This window comes from Dama dama, chromosome 27 (assembly GCF_033118175.1).
Source record: "Dama dama isolate Ldn47 chromosome 27, ASM3311817v1, whole genome shotgun sequence".
NCBI classification, from domain to species: Eukaryota; Metazoa; Chordata; class Mammalia; order Artiodactyla; family Cervidae; genus Dama; species Dama dama.
This window is the reverse complement of record NC_083707.1, coordinates 53,681,144-53,709,062: the sequence shown is the minus strand read 5'-3', so window position 1 is coordinate 53,709,062 and position 27,919 is coordinate 53,681,144. Positions and strand designations below refer to the sequence as shown.

The following is a 27,919-nucleotide window of genomic DNA, read 5'->3' as shown; positions in this document are numbered from 1 at the left end:
GAACTTGGTGACATCTAGAATGCTTACCTATATGTGAAAGTGAATAATACTGAAATGCTCAAAATAAATCTAAATGTGATAATAAATGCTTACAATAAATCTCAATCAGCGGATTAACACTGATATGATGTTAACCTACATAATCACAGAACTGCTCCAAACCAGTGCTGAGTCATACTTTGGAGTCTTCTAGAAACATCCTCTATGCCTTGCAAATTATAAAACGTCCACAATCTTATATCCGATTTTTAATCTAGAAGGCAAAAAGGGACAACAATGGGGAACAGCGGATACCATCAGTGTAGTCACTGCGTGTATCTGCTGGGGTGTGACAGCCTTAATCTCATCTCTAAATCTCCATCTACAAAATCGTAGAGAAGATTCAAACACATCCAATCCCTTGCTTTTTTTAAACCTTACAGACGGGCCAGAGGAAGTGGACTTCTATTATCTGACAGTCCTAAAGACAGATCACTTTGAATTTCTGGTGTCATCCTTCCCTTAATCAACTTGTGTGGAGAGTTCCTTCCAGTTCTTTACAACATATATATTCCACCACCCAACTCCTCATGGGGCCTGTGCCATACAATTCATCCATTCAGTGTTTACTGAGCACCCTCTGGGTGCCAGGCATTGTGGTAGGTTCTAGGTATACTAAGGAGCATTAATTGAATATGCACTGCTTTGGCATTTTTTAAAAAATCAACTTACCAAATGGTACATATTACCAAGACCTATACATTTTTAGCAGCTTAGCTGGCAACAGAATTTCTTTATGGCTATTTCCTAAAAGAGGTGAATTTCTTGAGAAACTCTGTACTTCATAGGAAAAAGCCCTGTTCTTTGCTCTAGCATAGCAATGATTTGGCTACTCTATTTTTTATACACAATCATATATATCTTCCTCCCAATGTTTCCATGATGTATGGAAAATATACTAATGCTGATCATGATATTCTTTTTATTGAAAAGCAATATAAAACACGTTAGGAATGAGAGGAAGGTAATATTTTACATTATTTCTGTTATATTTTTATGCTTTGTGCCAGAATTTTTTCCCATAACTATGTTTGCTTTATCTGGAACATTTCATATTATGTTTCTACATTATTGAAAGTATTAGTGTTTAATTCAGAAGAGCTTAATAAACTGCTAATCTGAGAACAACCGTCTTTCCCTTTTGTGGAGCATGCTCATTTATGTCCAGTGTGGAAATCTGACCCTGTTCTCTTCCAATCAGCCAACAGCTCTTTTTGTACCTCTCCCGGCAGTTCATAGAAAACTTCAGGATCAATGTCAGAAGGAAAAGTCGTTTTCTCATCGGGAGACTCTTGCTCTCTACTTTCTTTAAGTTCTTCATGACGAGAGACTGTTGGCACTGGTTGCTTATGGCTGTCTGTGGTACGGCTTTTGGAGAAAAGTTGCTCACTCTGCAAATTTGGAAATGAATGGAAAACAGAGACAGCAGGGTTTGTATTTGAAAAGTGGAATCCTTGAGATTCTTTAGGTCCTTGACTCATTCGTTCATCTTTTAAGCTGCTGTCTAAATAATGTGAATAATCCTTCTGGCTAGACGCGTAAGAGGAACTGCGACCGCCTGATGTCCCTGGCTCACAGGGAGATACAGAGACCTGTGTGCTTTTGGGTGCATGATCTTTAGGGTTTAAGGAACGATCCTGCTTTTGTTTCATAGAAAAGAAAGACAATACTCCTCGAGAAGCACGTAATGGACAACTCAAACTTCCTTTTCCTTGAACTTTTTCTCGAGATTTTCCAGAAAGGATTTCTTCTTGAATATCTACAGGAAGTTGCTTAAAGACTTCTTGGTCAATATCCTCAGGAAGTGAGGAGAGGGGAAATTCATTACTGTCTTTTTCTTTAGAAGAATTTGTGGGATCTGGTGGAGACTCCCCAGTTCTTGTACTTTCAATCCTTCCAGTTGGTAGAAAATCCCGATTTGTTTCCTTGTCTTTAGAAAAATCCTCCATATGACAGTCTTTCATTTTCTAGAATGTAAGGATAACAGAGTAATTTAGGTATCTGATATCTTTTAAATATTCATGCTGCTGAAGTATAACTGTAGCTATTATGGGACCAATATGCTTCTATCCTACTCCATAACTTCAGTCCTTCTGGACAGTTCCAAACTAGAAATGATTAATCCACCACAATTAGTCACACTGCTGTGTGGACCTTTGCTCACTATTCCAGGAAGAGGGCTTCCTCCCTAGACAGTACTGAGCCAGAAGGTAGGTATGTATCTGGAGACCTGGAAAGGACCTTAACAATCATGTATTCAAACTTCCAATTGTGAGGATAAGAGAATGGTGGCCAATACAAATGATGACTCACCAATGACTCAATCTAAAACATCTATGTGCACAGATAGCATCAGGGACTGATTTTCTAAAATTCTCCACTTTGAAGTGTAACATTTAACAGAAAGGAAAAAAAAATCTCTACAGTAAAAATCCAATATCATTTATAAGATGTAACATTCTTTTATATGTACCTGAAATAAAAATTTTAAAACACCTTCCATTTTAATGTGCATAATTTTCCCTCTAGTTTTAAGCACCATAAAAAGTGTATATAGTCGAATATAATTCAAGAAACGTCAACACAACAGTAATTTCAAAAAAATAAAAGTAGAAGAGATTTGGGCCACTGTATTTACTGAGCACCTATTGTGTGCCAGACATGAACAAGGTACTTCCACTTATTTTTACCCCTCTAATTCTACAGTGAATTAAAGACCTTTAATCCTCATTCTACAGACTAATTTTAAAAAGTAAACATCTTTTAAAATTTCAGTTAATAAAAAGGGTCACTGAAAAAAAGTACTTTGAAGACGGCATTAATTCATTATTTCCATAACACTATCCTGTTCTCACTATAGGCTTAAAAGTAATTGAAAATATTACTAAAATTATACCAACAATAACAATAAAGAAAATAACAAAAACATTTAAATTAAGAGTTAATTGTAGGCATAAATAATTTAGTGAAAGATTATTTTTTAAAGCATCCCATATTTGGTAAACAAAAGTTTACAGAATGGCCATCACAGCATTTTCTTTAATCATTTGAAATTATGACTGACCTCTGCCTCTCTATTACCATACTCTTAATTTCTACAATTATAAAGTGAGCATTCATACTCTATCAATATTGCTACCAGAATTCAATATAATTTCAAAACCAAAAAAATTTAAATACTTGAACAAAAACTTTGGTGTGGGGGAGCTGCTGGTAGCTTATGTATAAACTGACAAGATTCAATTTCTAGTATTTGAAATTATTTTCACATGTGCTCACCATCGTATTCCTATATACTGTTAAAAAATGTTTTAACAGTTCCAAAACAGAGTACCTCTATCAAGGTTTTCTCTTTTATCCAGTGACGCTTATGTTTTATTTTTAGACCACAGTACAATATACTTAAGGCTAGTAACCATAATATGAAAGATACTATTAATATATATAAGTAAGTCATTCAAATCTCATCCCCCAAAAATCTCTAAACTATATCAGTTAAACACAAATTTATATTTGCAATTTAACTATACAAATCCAATAACAGTGTACTTACAAAACTGCGCTTTCCAGCATGTGAAGTTGTTGATAATGAAGGTGTTAAATAATAATCAATAGTCCCTTTCTTAGCAGTATTTAGGGATTTAAGGTTGCAGAAGCACACACTTAATAGGGTAAGATGAAATGGCATCTTCACATTCACCATATTTCGAAAAAGTTTCATAAGGATATCAACCATTGGGGTCATCACATCATAATTTCCTAAATAAAATGTGTAAGAAGACAATACCTAAACATACTATGTCATAAATTAATGTTAAGAGCTTAATCTAATTTATATTGCCTAGATTAAGAAATTAAAATCCTAAATAGATATTATTGGGACACCTTGACATTATATACTGAACTGGGACATCTCAACATTAACACCAACTGCCAAATGAGTTGAACTTTCCAGAGGATTTGAAATATTGAACTTTTAGTTGTGGGAGAATATGGAGGTTGAAAAATGTCCGCATAAAATTAAAACTGAACAAAATGGTCAAAATAATCATTTTGAAATTCTGGAATGAACCAAAGGTGAAAAAACTGAGAAGCACTGACTTATGAAAAACTGCCAGAACTTAGGTAAGAAAGTGGGGACAGCAGCCTTCTTGGCTGGAGTCGTCTGTATCCCCCACTCACAGAGGGCGGTTGGGATAGTAGTTTCACCAGGATGAGGCTGGCTGTCAAAGCCAGCAGCTTTGCTGCTAGCAGAGACTGACCTGATCTGAGGAAGAGGGCGAGAGCGCACAACCAGCAGTGATGCCAGAAAAATGAGCAAACTTGGTAGGAAACAAATAAAATCACATAGCTCTTGAGCCTGGGACTGCCACTGTGGTTGGGATGAGTGAATGATCAGTAGACCAGACATAACATCTAACCAGGAGATCTGGAAATGAGAGAACCTCAGCTGACTGAGCGCAGAGAAGGCCTCAGCTCTGCACGTGTCTCTGCCTAGAATGGCAACCAGCACAGCAGGGAGACGCAAGAGGCGGGAGCAGAGGACAAGGCCGACGCAGTCCTGCAGAGAGCCACATTCCAGGCACATCTCCCTTCACAGACCAAAGCCTTCCAGCCCATTGTATTTGAGCAAACTTTTGCCCAATTATTGTCTAACTACCAATCTATGCAGACAACAGGATAACCTCCTAGGAAGCCAAAATAAATGTTTTTAATTTCAAAAAGAACCTAAGCAGAGAAATCAGGGCAACACATCACAGGAGAGGTAGATTTTGCAGCTTAAGTCCAGAAAAGTTACAAACAAAGAAAAGGGGAAAAAAAATGCCCACAGGGGGAAAAAATCCAAATTGAGAGTTTTACATTCTCTAAAATGTCCAATCATCAACAAAGTATTACAATACATACAAAAAAACAGCAACGTGATTCATACTCAGGGGGAAAGACCAGTCAATAGAAACTGACTTTAAGTATGATTTAGCAAAGACTTCAAAGTTGCTACTTTTTTCTCATGATTTTTTTAAATTTCATTTTCAAATTTTCAGGTGCACTGGGTCTTCAGTGCTTCACTTGGGCGTCCTCTAGTTGTGGTAAGCAGGGGCTCCTCTCGAGTGGTGGTGTCTGGGCTTCTCTTTGCTATGGCTTCTCTTGTTGCAGAGCGCCAGCTCTAAGGTATGCAGAAGTTGGGGCGCAGGGGCTTAGTGGCCTCATGACATGTGGGATCCTCTCAGACTAGGGATCTAGTCTGAGGGATCCTGCAAAGGCAGGTGGATTCTTAACTACTGGACTATCAGTGTGCGTGCATGCACACCAAGTTACTTTAGTCTTGTCCCACTCTTTACAAGCCCATGGACTTAGCCCACCAGGCTCCTCTGTCCATGGAATTTGCCAGGCAAGAATACTAGAGTGGGTTTCCACACCCTCTTCCAGCTATCTTCCCAACCCAAAGATCGAATTCCTGTCTCCTGCAGCTAACACACCTATAGGAAAATATCAAGCATATGTGCAATGAAAGTCCCAGAAGGAAGAGAAAGAAAAAGGAAAGAATATTTGAAGAAATAAGAGCCCTTAACTTCCCAAATTTCATTTAAAAATTTAGTCTACACAATCAAGAACCTCAATAAATCCCAAGTAAGATAAACATAAAAGAACACTGGAGAAGCGAATGGCTACCCACTCCAGTATTCTTGCCTGGAGAATTTCATGGACAGAGAAGTCTGGCAGACTCAGTCCATGCAGTCAAGAAGAGTCAGACACGACTGAGGGACTAACACACATACAGTCAAACTGCTAAAACAAGAGAGGTGAGTGACTCATCACATAAAGGAGAACAATGATATGACTACGCCTGGTAACAATTTACTGCCTCTCAGCTCCAAATCACACTTAGTACCTGCTGTGATAATGGGGTAGACGCTGAAATTTTTTTTATGTTAAACATAATTCTTAAGCTTTGTCAGTAGAGAGAACTGGAGGATCATTAAATTAGAAAAGGGGCTTCTCTTCCTGTTCCAGTACACTGTTCTTTACTTTTTCTTGCTTTGTAACATGGTCTGCGTGCAGTACATACATGTGGAGATACCTACTAGTGCTCTGCCACACCACGTGTGCGTGGAAGGCTCAGCAGCCCCAGCCCGTCAAGCCTAGTGACCGTGCTCCCTGGCACCACCAACTCAGACCCTGCACACAGCAGGCCTGTGCCCCGCCCGCAGCCCCTCCACACACCCAGCTCACAGGCCTGCCTCGCCCGTGTGGGCTGTTTCCTCCAGCCCTTCCTACGCAGGCCCCATGCCCTCCACCCTTGTACTGGCACAAAAACGAAGATCCCTTCAGTAGGAACACCCACTGATCTCAGCTTGCCCACATCCTAGAGGACTGTCAACAGAAGCCCTCCCAGCACGGACGCCTGCGAACCCCAGATCACACGCTGCCCTGCCAGGGAGCAAGCGCCCACGGCCGCCTGTGTGCCCACCAGTCAGCCACAGCTCCTCTGGGGGCCAGGGGGTGCTTTCCCTTGGCCCAGGAACTATGGAGCCGCTCTGGGCCAGGCAACTCAAAGGCTTTCTCCACCATCCAGGGTTCTACAACCACATCTTCTCCTGGAGGGAGGAAGACTCACTTTCCAAGTCTGCTCCTCCTTGGCTACTTTTGCTTGGCCCCAGGGTACCTCTTAAGGGTATCTTTATATCTTTGTAGTTACTCCCTATCATAGTTTAGCCATTTTTGAAACCTTCATTGTTCAAATTTCTGTGTGGTTATGCTCTCTTGATTGAGACTAGTAACAGGAATCTCTGCTGATTAAACTATTAAAGCTGTCTCTTCATCAAAAATAATGGAACACAAAGCAATGGAATACCATACTTAAAGTATGCAAAGAAACCAATCAAAAATTACATATCCAGACAAACTGTCGTTCAAAAAATGCTATTTTAGAGGAAGAGGCCACAAATTTTAGTTCAGTAGAATGGTATGACAGTGTTGCTCAACTCTTCTTTTCAAATGCAAATCCTAGAACATGCTCCAGGACAGACCAGAGGCAAGGCAACAAAAGAAGCCTCAATAAATATAAGAGGATTGAAATTACTCAAAGTATCTTCTCTGGTCAACATAAAGACAAATTGGAAATCAACAACAAAAGGTTATTTGAAACATAATCAAATAGTTGTAAATTAAACAGCCAATTTCTAAATAAGTTTGAAATCACAACAGATATTAGAAACTATTCTGAGCTTAATGAATAAGAAACACAACTTAACTTATGGAATACAGCTAAAGCACTGCTTAAAAGGAAATGTGTAACTTTTAACCTGAATTATTAGAAAAGAGGTAAGTATAAAAGAAATAGAGTAAGCTGCCATCTTAAGAACCCAGGAGGAAAAGGCAAATTAAACCTAAAGCAAGCAGAAAGAAGGAAATAACAAAGATCAAAGTAGAAATAAATGAAATACAAAGTAGAAAGAAAACTGAGAAATAAATGACACCAAAAGTTGAATCTTTGAAAAGATGAACAAAACTGATAAACCTTACTAGAATAACAAAGGGAAAAAAAAGAAATTATCAAAATCGAGAATGAAAGAGAGGATATCACTGTAGACCCTATAAAAATGAGAATTACAAAGGAATATTAACAATTCATGATAATAAGTTACACAACCTGGATGAAATGCATACATTCTGAGAAGATACAAATTACCAAAACTGACTCAAAATGAAGAGAAAATCAGAAAAAACTCATAACAAAGAAATAAAATTCCTTTAAAAAAAAATCTTTCCACAATGCCGAGAACCATGAATAGCCAAATCAACTTCATAAAAGAACAAAGCTAGAGAACTTACACTACCTAATTTCAGAACTTACAACAAAGTATCTTCAAGACAGGGTGGAACTGGAATAAGCGTTAAATATACAGATCAATGGGAAAAGAAAGGCAAAAAAGAAAGCCTTACATTTATGGTCAGCTAGTTTTTGACAAAGATGACATGGCAATTTAATGGGGAAAGAACAGTCTGTTGACAAATTCTATGGAACTAGTGGATACTCACATGCAAAAGAATAAACTAAAACTCTTACTTTACACAACACATAAAAATTAATTCAAAGTGGATTTAAATATAAATCTTAAAAGTATAAAATTTGTGGAAAAAAAAGCATAGGAGATATTTATAATCTTTGCATTAGGCAAAGAATTTTTAGATATATCAAAAGTAATATCCATAAAAAAAGAAAAAATAATGAAAGACCACTACATAGTCATGAGAATGAGTCAAGAAAATGATAGTATTAAAACATAAATGAGAATATGAAAAACCTGAAACCCTCTGTACTCTGTTGCTGAATATCTACCTTTTATACTCACTTTGGGAAAAAATCTGGCAGTTTCTTGGAGTTCAACTACCATACAACCCAGAAATTCCATTCTTTGTAATCTACCTAAGATGAACAAAAGCATATATCTGCCTGAAGACTTGCACTCAAATGTTCACAGCCCCATTTTTTAGAACAGCCAAAAAATGGAAACAACCTAAATGCTCATAAAGAAATTATCTAACGCCATGTAATTAATTATCATAGTTTTGTTTTCTTTGGAGTTGGGAGGCATTCTCAACAGTTTATTTACTTTTAATATCTACTGAAACAACACAAGTTTTCTAATGAAAATTTCTTATAGAAAATAAAGTACTTAATAGCTCACTAACTGCATGTGAGTATTACCCATTTTTGGATATTTCTAACTCAAAGTTTGTTTTTTTAAGAGTTCAACCTGCCAATTAAATGATCAGAAAGTAATCCATTACCTGCCCCTAACTTCTGAATTATGTGGGATGGAATTGGGCACTGACGACTCTCACGGTTATAGTGCTTCTCAGATGAATACCGACGGATTATTAATCTTACTGTATGTGGCTTCCTTCCATCTTGGCAGACTCTAAAAATAAAGAGAAAGAGGAAACAAGGAATTAGAAAAAGTTTTCTTTTTTTTTTGATGATCAACTATACCTCATTTATTTAGAAGTGCCAGACTGAGTAACTGTAACAATTATAAATATAGTTGATAATCAGGCAGTAGGCAATAAAGGTGCCTGAACGGCTCAAGTAAAATTCATAAAGTCTTCATAATTTATTATGAAATTTTAAATTAATAATAATTAACAACTATTATAATATTTATTATAATTATATATTATGCATTATATATTATAAATATAATAAACATTAATTGCTATTAATATAATTAATATATAATATACAAATATATTTTAAATATTATATAATATATAAACATTATATTGATAATTATACATTATATAATTAAATTATAACATATTATATCTTAACATGTGTATAATGATCAATTATTAATATAATATATATAATAATGATTTTGGATGATATATATATTAATTATATTATTGTATAATATATAATATTATAGTATATTATATATCATATACATTATATAATTATTTGATTATATTATATTTAAATAATTCATATAGTACATATATGTACATATATAATGTACATATACATAATTACATATATATGTAATTATATACAATTATATATTATATATACATAAATATAAAAATATAATATATAAACTATAAAATAAAATATATAAATGTATAATGTATAAAAGTATAAATAATATAAATATATATTTATATATATTATATATAAATATAAATATATATAATAATATATATTTATGTATAATATATACATATAAAATATACACACAATATTTATATATTTAATGTATATATTTATATAATTATATAATATATAATATACAACATAATATATAATATTCATAATATAATTATGAATGTATATTATATATTATAGTTATATATCTTATTTTGTTTTATTTATATATATTATATATGTAATCATATATTATACATTATATATATTATTTAACATATATTATATATAATATATATATTATATAATATTCTATATAATAATATTCTATATACTATATATTATGTATAATAAATAATAATATAATATAATAACAATAAATTTTAAATTTTAATTTATCTTGAAATTTTAAATGTAAGGCTCTCAGGCTTCACACAGAATTGAGTGCTATCAGGGAAAAAGTAGAAATAAGATACAATTATAACAAGCCATTTTATTATCCAAATCCAAATCATAACTAAAATAACATATTAAAATCAGCAGGAAATTTAAGAAACTGAGAATCATTTACTGACAGAAGCAAATATATGAAAAATGACAAATTTTTTACACATTAAAAAGACTACAAAAAGAAAACAAATACTTAATGAAATTATTTCTGTCAAAAAGCACTTCTCAAATATATCCAAGGGAGTCAGTAATATCACCATTATATGGCATATTAGAGCAATAATGTGAAAGATCAACTAGATATTTATATTCAGGACAGTAAGCACTCGTCCACGAATCTTAAAAGTGATCCATCCAAATGATCTTGGTTTTGGTGTTGAAAAGTTTTAATGCCATGGAAAATTCGCTTAAAAAGTAGAAAATCTAATCACTAACAGAAAATAAATGTCATCAAAACATAACATTTACCTTTCTATATGTATGTCAATGCACTAAAAGATCACAAAGATAAAATACAAATAGTATTAAGCATAATCAAATTGATTTTGAATTAGAATATTTAGATTTTTGTAGTAAGCATTTTTTTTATTGCTTAATCACAAAACTTGACTGCTGTTTTATTAAGATAATAAAATATCTCAACTGGTTCCTATAAACATGTTACTAGTTTAAACATCTTCCAGTTAAACTTGTTAAGTTAATATGCAATTCAAAGAGTGTGATTTGGTTCCTGTAACTAATTAAGACATACAAAAAAAGGGTTATACTCTAAGCAATCTTAAGGCCAGTGCCTAGAGAAAGGATTAAACAATGTATGATTTTATACCTCTTACATAACTATAGTATTAATAATCATATGATCGAGAACAGTCACACATACGCAGTTACTTTTTTCTTTGCCAGCTATATGGCATTATAAGCCACTGTATAGAAAAGGGCAAGCCAAGCAGAGATAAGGAGACATAGCTAGTAGTATTTCATAGGTCTAGGGCATCTAGACTCATTTACAGACTTCCCTGTAGCTCAAACGGTAAAGAATCTGCCTGCGAGGCAGGACACCAGGGTTCGATCCCTGGGTTGGGAAGTTCCTCTGGAGAAGGGAATGGCAATCCACTCCAGTATTCTTGCCTGGAGAATTCCATGGACAGAGAAGCCTGGCAGGCTACAGTCCACGGGGTCGCAAAGAGTCGGACACGACTGAGTGACTAACACACAGACTCATTTATGGGTTGATTCTTCAAATAAGGGAATCTATAAAATGTATAATTCTTGTGGTTTCCCTTTGTCCAGAACTGTCTCCAGTGGCTAGGCATTTCACAGTAGTCTTATTTAGCTGAAGCAAAGCAGATGACCCAGTTTCACCAGCACACTCAAAGGCTTGGCCTGAGTCATATCCCTGAAGCTGCGTCATACAGTCAGCCAGCTGCGTGCAGCAAATGATGAGTTGCATGGCCTTGCTCAAGACATGAGAACTGAAATGCATGTGGCAGCAAAGTTGAAGGAAAATTCACTTTATCAGTTTTCTGAGAGTTAGTCATCCAAAAACCATTTTTTTTGTCACAGAGGCCATCCTAACATCATTACAGAAGCACACTTAACCAGAGCTGTTAGACCCCTGACACCCTATTTTGAGAAATCAAAGAAATGGGAGGAAAGGAAGTTAACACTCTTCTATGGAGTATTGAGAAATAGATACATGATGGCAAAGGAGCATCAGAAAATGAAATTAGTTTCTGCAATGCTATTTGTATACTCATAATTCCAATTAACACTCTTCATGTATTTAAAGGCCAGTAACCCTAAGCATATTAAAAAGAGACATTACTTTGCCAACAAAAGTCCGTCTAGTCAAGGCTATGGTATTTCCAGTGGTCATGTATGGATGTGAGAGCTGGACTGTGAAGAAAACTGAGCACCAAAAAATTGATGCTTTTGAACTGTGGTGTTGGAGAATACTCTTGAGAGTCCCTTGGACTGCAAGGAGATTCAACCAGTCCACCCTAAAGGAGATCAGTCCTGGGTGTTCATTAGAAGGACTGATGCTGAAGCTAAAACTCCAATACTTTGGCCACCTCATGCGAAGAGCTGACTCATTGGAAAAGACCCTGATGCTGGGAAAGATTGAGGGCAGGAGGAGAAGGGACGACAGAGGATGAGATGGCTGGATGGCATCACCGACTCAATGGACATGAGTTTGAGTAAATTCCGGGAGTTGGTGATGGACAGGGGGGCCTGGTGTGCTGCGATTCATGGGGTCGCAAAGAGTCGGACACGACTGAGCGACTGAACTGAACTGAACCCTGAGCATACACACAATCACCCTCACTGCTCACACACAGTCCCATTAAGTCATTCCTTCATCTGACTCTATACTCTGAGGCACAGGAGATAAAAGGGTTCTGCTTTCTCCATCAATTGACTATCCTCAATCATCACAAATTTTTAAGTGTAGCGATTCCAGAGATACCCACAAAACTCCCTTAGGTAATGATCAGCAGCTTAAGATCCACAGTGAACTACAATGTTACTAATATTAAGACCAGTGGAAGCAGATGAATTAAATTTAGTTAAGAACATGTATTACTACCTTTGTAATACTTTATAATGTGGAGAGGTTCAAAGATAGATGATCTTTACATGTTTAGTCTCTAATTAATCTGTAAATTCCAAGAAAGAACATCAAATACAGTAAATATATAGTATTTCCATGTACTGTACAGAGAATCTGTAAGATAATATGGCAAAATGGAAAAATTACCTGTTCAAAAGACTAGCAAGTAGTTCTTCAATCTTAGTTTTAACTTCAACTTCTGATGAACATTTTTTAAATGAATCTTCCTCACTAAAGGACTACCAAAGAAGAACAAATAAGTATTAACATAAACCCAAATAAGCATATCCAATTATCAGTGTATATGTCAAATAAATATTCAACACTTTCTTTACCTCTTATGCTTAGTCTGAGCCATTTAGTTCACTTTTATATTAAATCTTTTCATCTGCAAATTATTGTACTCCACTAGAAAGTAAACTGGAAGTCAAGAAAATTACAAAGCTCTAGTACCAATGCCAAGCTTTAATGTGTGATTATAGTGAGGCTCTTAATCTCCTAGGACCTGAATCTCAGTTTAACCTTGGGCAAGTTACTTACCCTCTCTAAAATACAGTATCTTCATCTTAAAAAAAATTACAGGAGGAAAAGGGAGTAAGAGAGGGAGGAAAAGGTATGAACAAATGTTAATATTACCTACATGAAAGGTTTATGGTGATGATTAAATGGGATTATATATATGTATATTCTTACCTTACAGGAAAAAAATTAATCACTGTTACCTGGGGATTATAAACTTTCTCCATTTCCTAAATCATTAGACTACTCTGAAAACAATATTTTTACAAATTGTTTTGCCTCCTATATACAATATAGGCTATTAAAATTAAGCAGTAGTCAAAGTGGCTAACTTGAGATTTAAATACTAATTCTTAGATTCTATTTAAGAATATTTATTAATATAATAAATAGCCTTCTCACAGGAAAATGATCACGTACTAATATAATAAGCAAATTGGAATGGTAAGAATACAGTAGTAAAACTGGAAATCTTTATCTCCAATAATGTGACCACCAGTACTCAATTAAAATAAGTAACACCTTCACATACCTGAGGTGGTCCTGAGGGAGTCACAGGAGAGTCATCCTCTCCAAAACTGAGCTTCTGGATCCGCTGAGCAACTGAAATTCCTAATTCCTTTTCTAATATTTTGGATGAAAAGGTCTGAAGATCACGCACGCTACTGATACCCAGTGCTTCCAGACGTTTGGTCGTTTTGTAGCCAATACCTAAAGCAGAACGAGGTACATGTAGTGTTACAATAGCTTTTCTCTTTATAATCAGCTAATTAACATATTATATCAACCACATCTTTTGATACCATAATTTTGCATACCATTGGCATTTTTGTTGAGACCAAACTTAAAATTTAATGCCACAGAAATGAATTTTAATACATACATTACTGATAGTCTATAAAAATGTAACCATTTGATCTTCAGAGATACAAATTTGCCCAATGATATGAATAGGTCATTGAACCCCTCAAGAAAATCAGTTTCTCGTCTCTAAAATAAAAAGTGGGCCCAGCTGCTTTCGAAGGTCCTTTGTGGCCCTAATATTTTATGTATAAGCCCAAAATAGAGTTAGTGAAAGACCAACTCCATTCTCTACAGTATTAAAGTATGAACCAGGGACTAAAAATAAAGGGCCATATGTTTCCAGTTTATAACTTTCATGATCATATTCAAACAATATAAAAGCAGGTAAAACTAGAAAAACACTTTCATATATATAGATTCCTAATAGATTCTCTCCAGAAAACGTCAGGATTTTTGGGGGGCTTTTGGTTTTCACCAAGGGCCAAGTATGCTTCCCTGCTGACTCAGACAGTCAAGAATCTGCCCGCAGTGCAGGAGTCACGGGTTCAATCCCTGGGTTGGGAAGATCCCTTCGAAGAGGGCATAGCAACCCACTCCAGGGTTCCTGCCTGGAGAATCCCATGGACAGAGGAGCCTGGAAGGAGCCTACAGGGTTGCAGAGTCAGACACCACTGAGCAACTAACACACACAAGAGCCAAGTACACAGACTCTGTAAGAATTAATTATGCATAACTGTAACTTTTTAACTTAAAAGAAATACAGTAAAACCAATATATGTTTTTCAAATATATCTGTCTTACCAGGCATTTCCTTTATGTGGTTCAAACTATGAATGAGATCTTGAGAACTTTCAGGTAGTAAGACTGTTTGTTGATTTGGTTTAAAGACGCCAGAAACTAATTTTGCCAATAATTTATTAGATGCCACCCCAGCACAGCCAGTGAGACCCAGCTGATGATACATGGCTTCCCGCATCTCGGCCGCAATCTGAGATCCAACAAGGAGTCTGATGTGCGACGTGTCACGTGGGTTTACAGCTACAGAAAACAGCCAATGTTGTTAAAAGTCATCGACAAAACTTTTTTTGTTTTGTTTTCTTTTTTAACAAATGAATTTTTAAAAGACAAAGGGCTTAATCTATATCCAACCCTACCCCTCAACACCACCACACTGCTGCACACTTAACTAATCTCTTTGGCTCTTCACAGCAATTCTGTAAAATAACTATCACAAGTGAATTCCAAGGGCCTGTGATAGCAAATACATACTGAGAGTGCTGAATGATTAACAGATTACAAAAATTGATCTCTCATAAAAAATTCCTAAAGGCACTACCAGAACTTTTACTCATGTTTACCTGGAGGTAAGCATAAAAGTAAAAATGTTACATTAATGGTACAGCTAACATTTCAGATTCAAAGATTTTAATTTGAAGTTTTCACACTAGTGGTGCATGCTACTAAAAACAATTTTGGATTTGTATACAGTTTAAGACATCATTTATTAAAAGTACAGGGAAATTGCTATATAGAAACAAATTTCCTTAGATGTGAAAATGACACAAGAGTTATATGAGACAGTACTGATCCTCAGGAGTATTTTTGTCTGAAGTGCCATGATGTCTATAATTTACTTTCAAATGCTCAATGACCTATCAACTAATCAATAAGCAGCAAGATAAAGCAAATGTGTAAAACGATACAAAAGGAGTATCTACAACGAAAGGCATAATGACTGTTCTCATTGTATTGCTCCATCAACTTCTCTGTAGGTTAAAAAAAAAAAGTAACAAAATCTTATGCGAAAGAGAAAAGAATCATGAAGAATTAGACTTTTTAAGTCCATAAAACCTAGCTCTCTAGAGTATGTTCTAACCGGCAGACTCCAAGTTTGCTTTAGAAATTATACAGAAACACGCCTGGAACCTTCTTGTTACCCAGACCTTGAAAGTGACAAAGGAGCACAGGTACAAAGGACACATGAAAGCTGCATGTTTTCTTACAAAGGAGAACTGGAGCGCCACCTCTTCTTTAACATCAGAGAGGTGGAGGATGACTGGGGAGAGTAAGAGGAAGCACAGGCGGGCTGAGACCCGGGAGCAAGGAGGTCAGGACAAATCTTACACAGAAACACAGGAACTCGCCTTCTACGCGGTAGGGTCTGGAAGTCACCAGCAGTCACTGGATGTTTGACAGCCTAAGAAGATATTCAGTGGAGCTTACTGCAGCTTATTTTCAAACACAATACTGCCCTGGAAATACCATCAGTCACTGGCACTTTAATAGTGAAGGAGACAAATTCTAACTGATTAAACATGAGCATGCAAAGGATGGCAGGCAGGCCAGGATAAGCTCCTACAAGGCCTAACGTGGGAGGGTCTTGCTGCCCTGGGAGAAAAGAAGCCAACAAGAAAAGAGGCAACAAGCGCAAATTTAGTCGACCTAGAATTTTGCTTAAGATGGTTTTAGGAAAACCAAACATTACTCTAAGAAGCCAACTCCTGTAACCTAAGGATGGCCTAAAGAGGCATGACACTTAAAAGTGGTTAACACAGGACCGTGTCAGAGAAATGAAAAGTGCACAAAGCACTGAGCTGTATGTCATCAAAATACCATTTTCTGCCTGTTTAATATGGAATAACAATATCTAATTTTAATCACCTTAGATGGCTGAACTATGGCGACAAAAGCCATAAAACTTTCGAAAGACACAGTCAACTCACTGAACTGATTGAACATTAGGAAATGCAGGTACTTTAAGTTACTAAATAGAGTGCATAAGATCCCACTTACGTTGATTATTGTATACATGACCCGACACAGTCAGTGCTGAGAATTCATCACTTTGAAGCTGCTCTAGTCTCTTCTCAACCATTTCTGTTAGATCCACAAAGTTTTCATCAAACCCAAGTCTCTCAACAACTGGACTAAATTCTTCCAACAACTCTAAATTAAAATAATATTGGAGTACAGATGTAACTGAAGTTATAACTAGACTAGATTTAACTCTTTTATGCTTAAAAAAATAACAAAATAAAGGTTTTACGTACATTCACAATTACACAATATCTTGAATAAAGTCAGTTAACTGGGATTTTTTTTTCTGTGACATATTCTGCACAACAGCAATATTTTCCAATAAAATAAGTTCAAAAATAACATTCCCTGGGCAGATACTCATAGCAATATATTTAGCACAATCTCCTACACCAATAATTTATCTGTAGTACATTAAATATCAATGCATACAGTTAATTATGATCTTGAAGCAGTAGGTCATAGAGTCTGCTTAGAAAAGTAAAGATAAGTAATAATATACTCAAGCTATATTTTTCACTAGAATTTTAAAAAGGAAAAAAATAAAATTTAAATTTCCAATTAATACTAAGTCAAAAAGAAAAGTTACTTAATACAAAATATACTACAATGCAATATTTTGACTAGTCACCCTCCAACTCATTCCATAAGGACAGAAACGGACTGTGACTTACATGTATTTGAACGTCCAGCCTCTATCACAATGCCTAGTCCTTATGTCAAATGTTTCCTAAATTGAACTGAACCAAGATTTGAAATAAGTTCAAAAAGACTATCAAGTCTCATTTTTAGGATTAAAACTAATAACTTTGAAACCATTAGGAAGAATTTTCACTTCTCTCTGAATCATCTACTGATACCAGCTGGGTGGCAGAAAACAACTTACCAGTCACTTATTATATAAAAACGTAAATGTTGTTAAAGTCCTATAATATGAAAGCTCTGTTTTCTTGGTGCTAACACTGATAACAGCAGGATAAAACAATTAATAAAGAAACAGTATGATCTAGTGAACTTCAAAAATCATTTCCAACCTACCAAGAGAAATCCATTTATCTACTCTGAGGGAAAAACTGACAATGTGTCTGCCATATAAAAGAATTATTTTGTCTCATGCATCCAACCTGGGCTGGTGTTCTGTTTCACCCTAGATAATATACATGTTTTGATGAGTGCTAGGGCCTAGTGCACTGGGAAGACCCAGAGGGATCAGGTAGACAGGGAGGTGGGAGGGGGGATCGGGATGGGGAATACATGTAAATCCATGGCTGATTCCTGTCAATGTATGACAAAAACCACTACAATATTGTAAAGTAATTAGCCTCCAACTAATAAAAATAAATGGAAAAAAAAAGAATTATTTTGAATTTTCCTCACCAATTTCTGCTTTTTTTCTCCCAAAAGTATATATCTGATGCCTAGCAGCAACAGGTGAAAAATCAAAGTTTATCAAAACAATACTACAATAAGAAAAATAAAGGAAAAATTTTATTTTAACTACCAAGCAGAAAAGCAAGTTAAATACAGAATCATGTACAAAGCTGATGGACTGCTGAACATAGATTGATTATATTAGTTCTATTACCAGGTCATAGGAATAAATCACTTCTCTATTTGTGAAGTTAACCTTTTTTGCTGGCAATGTGTCAATTTCATAAACCAGATGCATTTATTAAACCTTATGATTACACAAGACCAAAGAAAGGAGTTTATAATTAGAGAAAAAAATGGAATACTGTAGAATGAAGGTATGAAGTAAACAATAAGGTTATATGTTATAAATAGGTCTGAGATAAATTCAGTATAGGACTATTAGGCTACATTCCTATTTCAACTCCAAAAATACCATGAAAAAAATTTAAAAAATAACTTTTTATCAATGTATAAATCATGCTTAGAATATATCTTGTTATTAGTGCATTTTTAATTCTTTCAAGATACTAATTTGTAAATTAAGAATCGGTATAAAAACTGAGATTTATGCATTGATTTTCTAGTATGATACTTTTCACTGTGAAGAGTTGCAGTGGTACAGAAATCATTTAGACTGATTAGTCTGACATTATAAAGCAAAAAAGACAAAACATGTATATAAATGATCAAAAATACACACAAAAAAGTTCAAACTTCTCATAGAGAAATGCAAATCAAAACAATGATTTACTATTTTTTTTAACTATCAGGCAAAATCTTTATGAATATCTAATACTCTCATACATACTAGCAATGTGCTAGGAAAACCTGAGGTGCACCATAGAGCAGTCTTCAAAATTCCTAATGCAATTATCTTTGATCAAGCAGTTAACCTTTAGGAACTTACTTTAAGGATATCTTCACAGAGGTATGTGAAAATTTCTATATGAAAATGTCTACTGAAGCACATGTTGATATTTTTTAAGAGCAAAAAGTTGGTAAGAGCCTAATAACCCCTCACTATAAGAAAAATCACATAATTTATCATCCAAAATGAGATATCTTTTGAATGAAAGGAGATACTATTAATGATTACATAAGGACAACAGGCAAAAAATGAGATATACTGCCTTCAAATCAGTAAAGGAATGGTTAAATAAGTTTGAGACAAAATAGAATACCGTGCAGGCATTAAAAAGAATGAGGAAGAGCCATATGGATGATGTGAAAGATCACCAAGAACAAAGACGTACAACTGTCTGTGCTACATCATCTCTTCTATGTACGGAAACAATTACTTTCTAAATGTTCAGACATACACGCATAACTGTGCACACACACAGTGGGGTTTGGGAGTAGTCGTGGGTTCTTTGCTTGGCTATCCCTTCTCCCCTCCCCTGAAACAGGCGCCCCTGTTTCAGCACCACCTCTGCCCCCCGAGAAGCTATCCAGGGTTAAACACCGAGTATACACCCTGTCTTCTTTCTCTTCCTGAGCATACATAGACACATACACATATGTGGGGGAAGGTGTTTGGGTCACTGTTTTACACATATGGAAAAACCTTCCATCTTGTTTTTTACCCACTCAACAAGGCATACCTCTATCAATCAAATGAAATTATACCAATGAGCTGTTTTTAATGGCCATATAATATTCCATTATAGAGAAGCCTTAAATTCATTTAGCCATTTTCATCCTGATGAGCATGTTTTCATTCCATATTTTTAGCAATTATGAATCATGCTATGAGACATTTTTGTACATATATGTTATCATTTTATTTCTATTTGATAAATCCCTAGAAGTTATATTATTGGGTTAAAGAACATAGTATGTATCTTTAATTTCAAAAAATGCTCCTAGATTGCTTTAAGACTGTAATACTTTGTTTCTACTTTTTCTCACATTCTTATTTTTAGTACAAATGAATTTAAGCATTCCATTTTCACATTGTCGAGTCTGCTTTTTTGTCAACTTGTCTATTCATATCCTTTGTCCATTTTGCTTCAGCTTGTTTCCTCTTATTAATTTGTAAGAGCTCTGGGATAGTATATTTAACCTTTTCAGCTGAAAGCTGCTACAAGTAACAAAAGAACAAATAAAAATAATAGCAAACAAGTAAAAAGCTGATTCTTATACACTTTAAAATGATTTCTATTTGCTGTATGCCAGTACACACATGGTTTCATTTTTCCTATAATTTACTAAAACAGCAAGATTCAAATCCAAACCTTAGTAAGGAGGAGTTTATCCACACTGAAATATCTAATACATACATAAAAATCTAAAAAAAAAAAAAAAAACCTAATAGACTCATTATCTTTGCTAATAGTTCCTAACAAACTGTTTTGTAATTATGTTAATCAAACATTACAGAAGTCTCTCTCAACTGCCATTAGTACATTAGAGTGCAACATAATTCTTCATAGTTCCAGCTTGCATTTAAATGTAGTATCTGGTCTTCTTTATCTTCTTCCATTTTCTCACTTTAAAATCTTTTTACATTTTCTCATATTTATATAAACATCACCCATGACAGAGTTCAATTCCTTCCAACTATACGTTTCTTTCACCATTTACTCATGACATATTAAGTAATTCTCATATAAATTTTTTTTAAATGGGAAAGCCCCCAAATAAAAGAAAACTGACTTATGCACTTTACACTTACTAAACAATCATGTAGTTAACATGATTATAACTAACATGTAGTTAACATAGGATGTTAACAGGCATCCTATATAAAATTTAATGCTGAAAGTATATTGCCCATAATCTGTACCTGTAACCTTGTATGACATCTCTCTGTAACGAGTCAGGTCTTCTCCATTAACTAGTACCAGCTGTGGACACTTTTCTTTTGCATCTCTGACACTCATAAGTTTCTTAACTCCAAGTTTCCTAGCTTCATAGTTGCAGGTAACCACCAAATATTTCTGCTGAACCCCTATAAAAAACAAATATTTTATGAGAAAATTAAGTAGAATTGAAAATTAAAATTTACTTATTCCATATTCTAAGTTATAATACAATGTTTTGATAATAATAAAAAGCTCTATCTTAGTTAGAAAATATAGCTTCCATCCATCATAGTTCTATGAAGTACAATTTAACAAATCAGGGTCTTCCCTGGTGGCTCAGATAGCATAGAATCTACCTGCAATGTGGGAGACCCAGGTTCGAACTCTGAGTTGGGAAGATCTCCTGGAGAAAAGAATGGCTACCCACTCCAGTATTCTTGCCTGGAGAATTCCATGAACAGAGAAGCCTGGTGGGCTACAGTCCAGGCAGTTGCAAAGAGTCAGACATGACTGAGCAACTAACACTTTCACTTTCACCACAAATCAACAACTCTATGAAATCTTCAGCAAAAAGATACAAATAAAGTCCTTCCAGGATTTTTTTCAAACAATAAAAAAACAAATTATATTGAATTAACTCTGTGTAACTTTACATATAACTCTAGGCCTTGTTTTACCAAAAGTAAGGCAGATGAAAGTAACTGAATACAATTAACTACTGGCCACTGCTGGAAAATCTCACTTGTCTTCTGAATAACTTCCCAGTTAATATAAAGCTATGTTCTGTTACAGGTGCCAACCTACAGCAGTTTTTAGGAATCTCCCCCAGTAAATGTTCTAATGACTGAGCTTTTCTTCACAGTAACCTACAGAAAAGATTAGACAGTGAAGTAGCACAATGAGCCCACTCCTTATCAAAAAGATTAAATTATGATCACCTACACACTGCTTAAAAATTCTAATTTACCAGTGACTTATAATTGCTAAAACTGTTTGCTTTTTTCTAAAATTCTCACATTACAAACAGGCAAAGAAACATTTCACATATTTTTGATATGTCAGATGATGCCCCAAAACAGAATCACGGGGTCAAAAGTAATAAATTATGATTCATCAGTAAACTATATAAAAAAATCAGGTTAGTCACTTCCTTAACTAAAAAATCAGTCTTTTAAAGCAGGGTTATATGGACTCACCATTGAGTCACCGCCCAAGTTAAGCAGTCATATATTTGCTAATGGTGGCTCAGCAGTCAAGAATCCACCTGCAAGGCAGGAGACTGGCGCTCCATCTCTGGGCTGGGAAGATCTCCTGAAGAAGGCAACCCAATCCAGTCTTCTTGCCTACTGAATCCCATGGAAAGAGGAGCCTGGCAAGCTACAGTCCATGAAGTCACAAAAGAGTTGGATATGACTTATCGACTAAACAAATTAAAATGCAGTAATGAATGATTACCAGGAAATAAGGGATATTATGCTGACAGTTTCTAGAAGAAAACAACAGTCTTTCATTTTATTAGCAAATATTGTTGTTGTTTAGTCATTAAGTCCTGTCCAACTCTTTCAGGACCCTGTAGACTATAGCCCACCAGATTCCTCTGTCCATGGGATTTCCCAGGCAAGAATACTGGGAGTGGTAGCCATTTCCTTCTCCAGGGATCTTCCTGACCCAAGGATCAAACCCACTTCTCCCACATTGGCAGGCAGTGGATTCTTTACCACTGAGCCAACAGGGAAGCTGGCATCTTAATTTTACAATCCCTCTTTACTAATCATTACTTAAACAACATCTTCTTACAATGCTACTAATTAGAAATGCCTAATGAAGAAAATTCAGGTCCCCTAATCCTAACTCCTTGACAGCTTCAGGAAATTTTAAAGACCCTAGATCTTGGCAAACCAAAATGTACTCATCAGTCATCCTCTGTTCCTTAGTAAACTAGGCTGAGCTGAATTGGGCTTTATCAAAATCAAAGTAGACACCAGGGGGTGGCAGCAAGTGACCAAAACTTCTGTTTATGCTTTTACTCAAAGGTAAATCCTTACTACATGCATAAAATAAAATTTTAGAAATTTACTTTTCTAATATAAAAACAAAATATTAAAATAAGCCAACACAATACTCAGTAACTCCCCAATGTAAAATTTCTTTGCTTTTTATTTTAAAACATACTTATGTTTTCATGAAAAGCTTGTACTATGCATGCCTTAATATTTTGGGTTGTTCAAAATCCAATTATTTTGTCACACAAAATCCAACTAGCACACAATTCAACAGTTAATTTCAAAAGTGGGAGAATAGTTGAAAATGTCTATTAAAAAATTTTTTAAAAGGTTGTTTCTGAGATAAGATGGCTGTAAAATTTCAAACATTGAGAAAAGGACTAGAAGTTTATTGCGGTCTTTCTGTTTATTTGGTTAATTATACTACTTCTGTCATATTTGCCTTTTAGTAAATGAGGCTCATAAAGTTTACAGCCAGTAGCGAAACAAAGATTACTGTCTATAAAGCATCACAGAACTGCTTCCAACATTAATATAATAGAACATAATAACAAATCATATCATACAATGAAAGTAATATCAAAGTCCAGAATTACCTAAAGGTTTGTCCTTTAGTTCTGGATTAGAGATCATTTCTACTTGAGCGTAAAAGCAATCCAGATCCACGTGTACTATGACTCTACATGAAGAACTTCCTGCTGGTTCCAGCTCATCATGAACTGTGGCACAATACGCAACCAAATGAAAGAAACACATTCAGGCTGTTTATCATCTCTGAGCAACTGCCAGTCCCTTAAAACATGGCAACCAAGAAAGAATAGAGTGATTTTTAAGTTTTTTTTCCCCTGGATTTATTACATGTGTCAAAGAATCTAAAACTTGCAAGGATATGAGAGAAACTCCACCCACAGTAGAGTCCTCAGTCCTGTTTACTATTTCTTTGTGAATTGTATTTTTCTCAGGATAGTAATAAATTTTAAGAAAAAAAAAACTTTTATCAATAATGGAAGATGCAAGAGGTAATCCTAGGACTTTGAAGCTTATTGGAAAATTTAAAGTAAGTCGGAAAGGGCTGAAAAGTTTAAAAACACAAATCTTCCAACCAACTTAAAAATTATCCTTCCCTGATGGCTCCCTGTAAGATTTTAACCGCCAATGCAGGAGACATGGGATCAAACCCCGGGTGGGAAAGAGCCCCTGGAGGAGGGAACAGCAACCCGCTCCAGTATTCCTGCCTGGAGAATTCCACGGACAGAGGAGCCTGGTGGGCTACAGTCCATTCCATGCAGTTACAAAAGAGTCAGACATGACTTAGCGACTAAACAACAAAAAATTATTCTAAGTGGCATGTCCTTAAAAAAATAACCTGAAACACAAAACAGCATACAGACTCTATGAGATCAGGATTGTTTGGTTCAATGCTGACTACTGGATACCTAGACTACCAACAAATACTTGCTAAATTTAAAGACTGAGTAAATATTTCCTGGATTTTAAATAGTTCACATCTTGGAGGGGGCAGAGGGATAAGACAGGAGATTTCAGCTATTAACAGCAGTTAAAAACAAGGCAGGCTAAATGCCATGTGGTATCCTGGTTTGGAGTTTGGAACAGAAACAAATTAAATGGAAAAAAAAAAAAAAAACAACCCTGGTAAAATCTGAATAAAGCTTGTCCTTCCGTTATTACTATGCCAACGTTACTTCCTTTTGACAAATGTATCCACGGTGACGTAAGACATTAAAATCGGTAAAAAGTTATCTGTGCATCTCTCTGTAAACCTAAAAGTATTTAAAAATTTTAAAGCCTTTTAAAAACGAAGGGCGGGGAGGCTGGGAAGGAGAGAGCCTTGGCCCCAAATCCCGGGGGTGGGGCCCCGAGGCTGAAAGCGGGTCAGCAGAGGCGGCCACTTGCACACGTGCCGGCCGGGTTCGGTTCCGAGCCGGGCGGTCCCTTCCGGGCTGAGGCCGGGCCGCAACCTCTGCCAAGTGGGCGACACGGTTCCCGCTTCCGCAACCCTGAGGCACCCGAGGCCCCTTCCGCTTTCGCGGGGCTGTTTGAGGGGAGACGAGCGCAGCTTCCATTACCCCACTGGACGCCCCCGGCCTTCCCCTACTGGGCGAAGCCGCCCCTCTCGGGGACCTTGGCCTCAGGACACCAGGCGGCGAAGGGCCGCTCTCTCGGCGGAGCGGGAAGACGCGGGACGCGGGCGGGGCAGGGACGGTCGCTCCCCAACGGCCGCCGCCGCCGCCGCCGCCCGGGGCGCCCGCCCTCGTCGCCCCGCCCCGCCCCGCCTCATTTACACCAAGGGAGGTCGTCGAGCTCGTCAGGCTCCAGCACCCCCGGCCAGCCGCCGGGCGCCCCCGCCTCCGCCCGCTCCATTGCCCGAGTCGCGTCCTCTTCCTCGTCGCGGCCGCCAGCCTCCTCGGGCTCCGCCCCCCGCTTCTCCATTCCCCCAGGCGACCGCCCACCGAAAGGCAGCTTCCGGCCTCGGCCGCCCGCGCTCGGTTCGGAGCCGGGGGCTCGCGCCTGCGCAGTGTGCGCCCAGCCGTGGGCTGCCCGGACCGTGACCGGGGCTGCAAATCCTCTTGACCGGTGTTTGGGGCTTCCCTCCTGCGTATCCTTGAAGGAGTGTTTACCATCCCAAACAGATCTTTTTTTTCCCCCTTGCGGTCTTCGAAGTTACGTTCTTATCACAAGTTTTAAATGTTTATTTTTGTGTAGATGGCAGCTTGTTCTCCCGGTCAACTGTTAGAAATGCTAACCCGGAGATGAAATTCTATGGGGATGGGGGTGGGGAAAACGATGGAAATTATGGTGAGAGCAAGACGACCTTGTAAACTAATATGATTGTCTTAGTTGCTCAGTCGTGTCCGACTCTTCATGATCGCATGAACTGAAGCCCACCAGGCTCCTCTGTCCATGGGATTCTCCGGGCGAGAATACTGGAGTGGGTTGCCATTTCCTTCTCCGACTAATATGATTAGCTATTATGTTAAAATTTGCATTTTGTTGTTTGACTCAAAGATACTGTGATATAAAGATACTATATTTAAAGCGGAAAACTTAACAAGGACCTACAATATAACACAGGGAACTCTGCTCACTGTTAAGTGGCAGCCTGGATGGGAGGAGACTTTGGGGGAGAATCCGTGTATAGGTGTGGGTGAGTCCCTTCAATGTTCACCTGAAACTGTCGCAAGGTTGTTAATTGTCCACGTGCCTGTGTGCTAAGTCCCTTCAGCCAGCTGATTGTTTGCCACCCTATGAACTGTAGCTGGCCAGGCTCCTCTGTCCATGGGATTCTCCAGGCAAGAATATTGGAGTGGGTTTGACAGTTCCTTCTCCAGGGGATCTTCCCAACCCAGGGATCAAACCCACATCTCTCAGGTTTTGTGCATGGACAGGCAGGTTCTTTACCACTCAGTTCAGTTCAGTTTGGTCAGTCAAGTCCCACTCTTTTTGTAACCCCATGAACTGCCGCACGCCGGGCTTCCTTGTCCTTCAGCACTCCCAGAGCTTGCTCAGACTCATGTCCATAGAGTCGGTGATGCCATCCAACCATCTCAACCTCTGTTATCCCCTTCTCCTCCTGCCTTCAATGTTTCCCAACATCAGGGTCTTTTCCAGTGAGTCAGCTTTTCCCAGCAGGTGGCCAAAGTATTGGAGTTTCAGCTTCAGCATCAGTCCTTCCAATGAACACCCAGGACTGATCTCCTTTAGGATGGACTGGTTGGATCTCCTTGCAGTCCAAGGGACTCTCAAAGAGTCTTCTCCAACACCATGGTTCAAAAGCATCAATTATTCAGCACTCAGCTTTTATTCAGAAAACTAAGATCATGGCATCCAGTCCCATCACTTCATGGCAAACAGATGAGGAAACAGTGGAAACAGTGGCTGACTTTATTTTGAGGGCCTCCAAAATCACTGCAGATGGTGATTGCAGCCATAGAAATTAAAAGACACTTACTTCTTGGAAGGAAAGTTATGACCAACCTAGACAGCATATTAAAAAGCAGAGACATTACTTTGTCCACAAAGGTCCGTCTAGTCAAGGCTATGGTTTTTCCAGTGATCATGTATGGATGTGAGAGTTGGACCATAAAGAAAACTGAGCGCCGAAGAATTGATGCTTTTGAACTGTGGTGTTGGAGAATACTCTTGAGAGTCCCTTGGACTGCAAGGAGATTCAACCAGTCCATCCTAAAGGAGATCAGTCCTGGGTATTCATTGGAAGGACTGATGTTGAGGCTGAAACTCCAATACTTTGGCCACCTGATGGGAAGAGCTGACTCATTGGAAAAGACCCTGATGCTGGGAAAGATTGAGGGCAGGAGGAGAAGGGGACAACAGAGGATGAGATGGTTGGATGGCATCACTGACACAATAGACATGGGTTTGGGTAGACTCCGGCAGTTGGTGATGGACAGGGAGGCCTGGCGTGCTGCGGTTCATGGGGGTCGCAAAGAGTCGGACACGACTGAGCAACTGAACTGAACTGACTGAACATATGCTTTAATATTCCAATGAATGTAAAACACTTGGGTCATGGAACAATAGAAGGTGCTCAACAAATGTTCATTCTGTGTGCCTTTTGTTGAGATGCATTATGTTCCTGTGTGTGTTTCTTCCAATAGAGAATATTTCTGTGTGTGTGTGTGTACATATATATGTATATTCACACAATTATCTTGATTTTTTTTACAAGAGTCTCTCTTATAAATAGGAGGTGAAAACTTTGAGAAACCCATTGAAGGACATGCTGATGCATCCCGTAAAGAAGAAATAACAGGCAGAGCTGGGGCTCAGTGGT

General features: G+C 37.0%; 1 protein-coding gene across 4 annotated transcripts; it reads right to left on the bottom strand.

Annotated features, from left to right (window-relative positions):
• Nucleotides 1-947: 947 nt before the first annotated feature.
• On the bottom strand, nt 948-25,557 carry POLI (DNA polymerase iota). Of its 4 annotated transcripts, none has more exons than XM_061130779.1 (10): nt 25,410-25,557; nt 23,703-23,825; nt 21,085-21,249; nt 16,863-17,015; nt 14,871-15,107; nt 13,798-13,976; nt 12,894-12,985; nt 8,833-8,963; nt 3,593-3,798; nt 948-2,006 (listed from the first exon to the last, which is right to left on the bottom strand). In XM_061130779.1, exons 1-10 carry the CDS (start codon nt 25,555-25,557, stop codon nt 1,194-1,196), a joined length of 2,247 nt encoding a protein of 748 aa, XP_060986762.1. In that variant the 3' UTR covers nt 948-1,193. The 4 variants fall into 4 exon arrangements, with proteins under 4 accessions (XP_060986762.1, XP_060986764.1, XP_060986763.1 ...); XM_061130781.1 differs by lacking the exon at nt 25,410-25,557 and adding an exon at nt 25,194-25,212; XM_061130780.1 differs by lacking the exon at nt 16,863-17,015.
• Nucleotides 25,558-27,919: the final 2,362 nt, after the last annotated feature.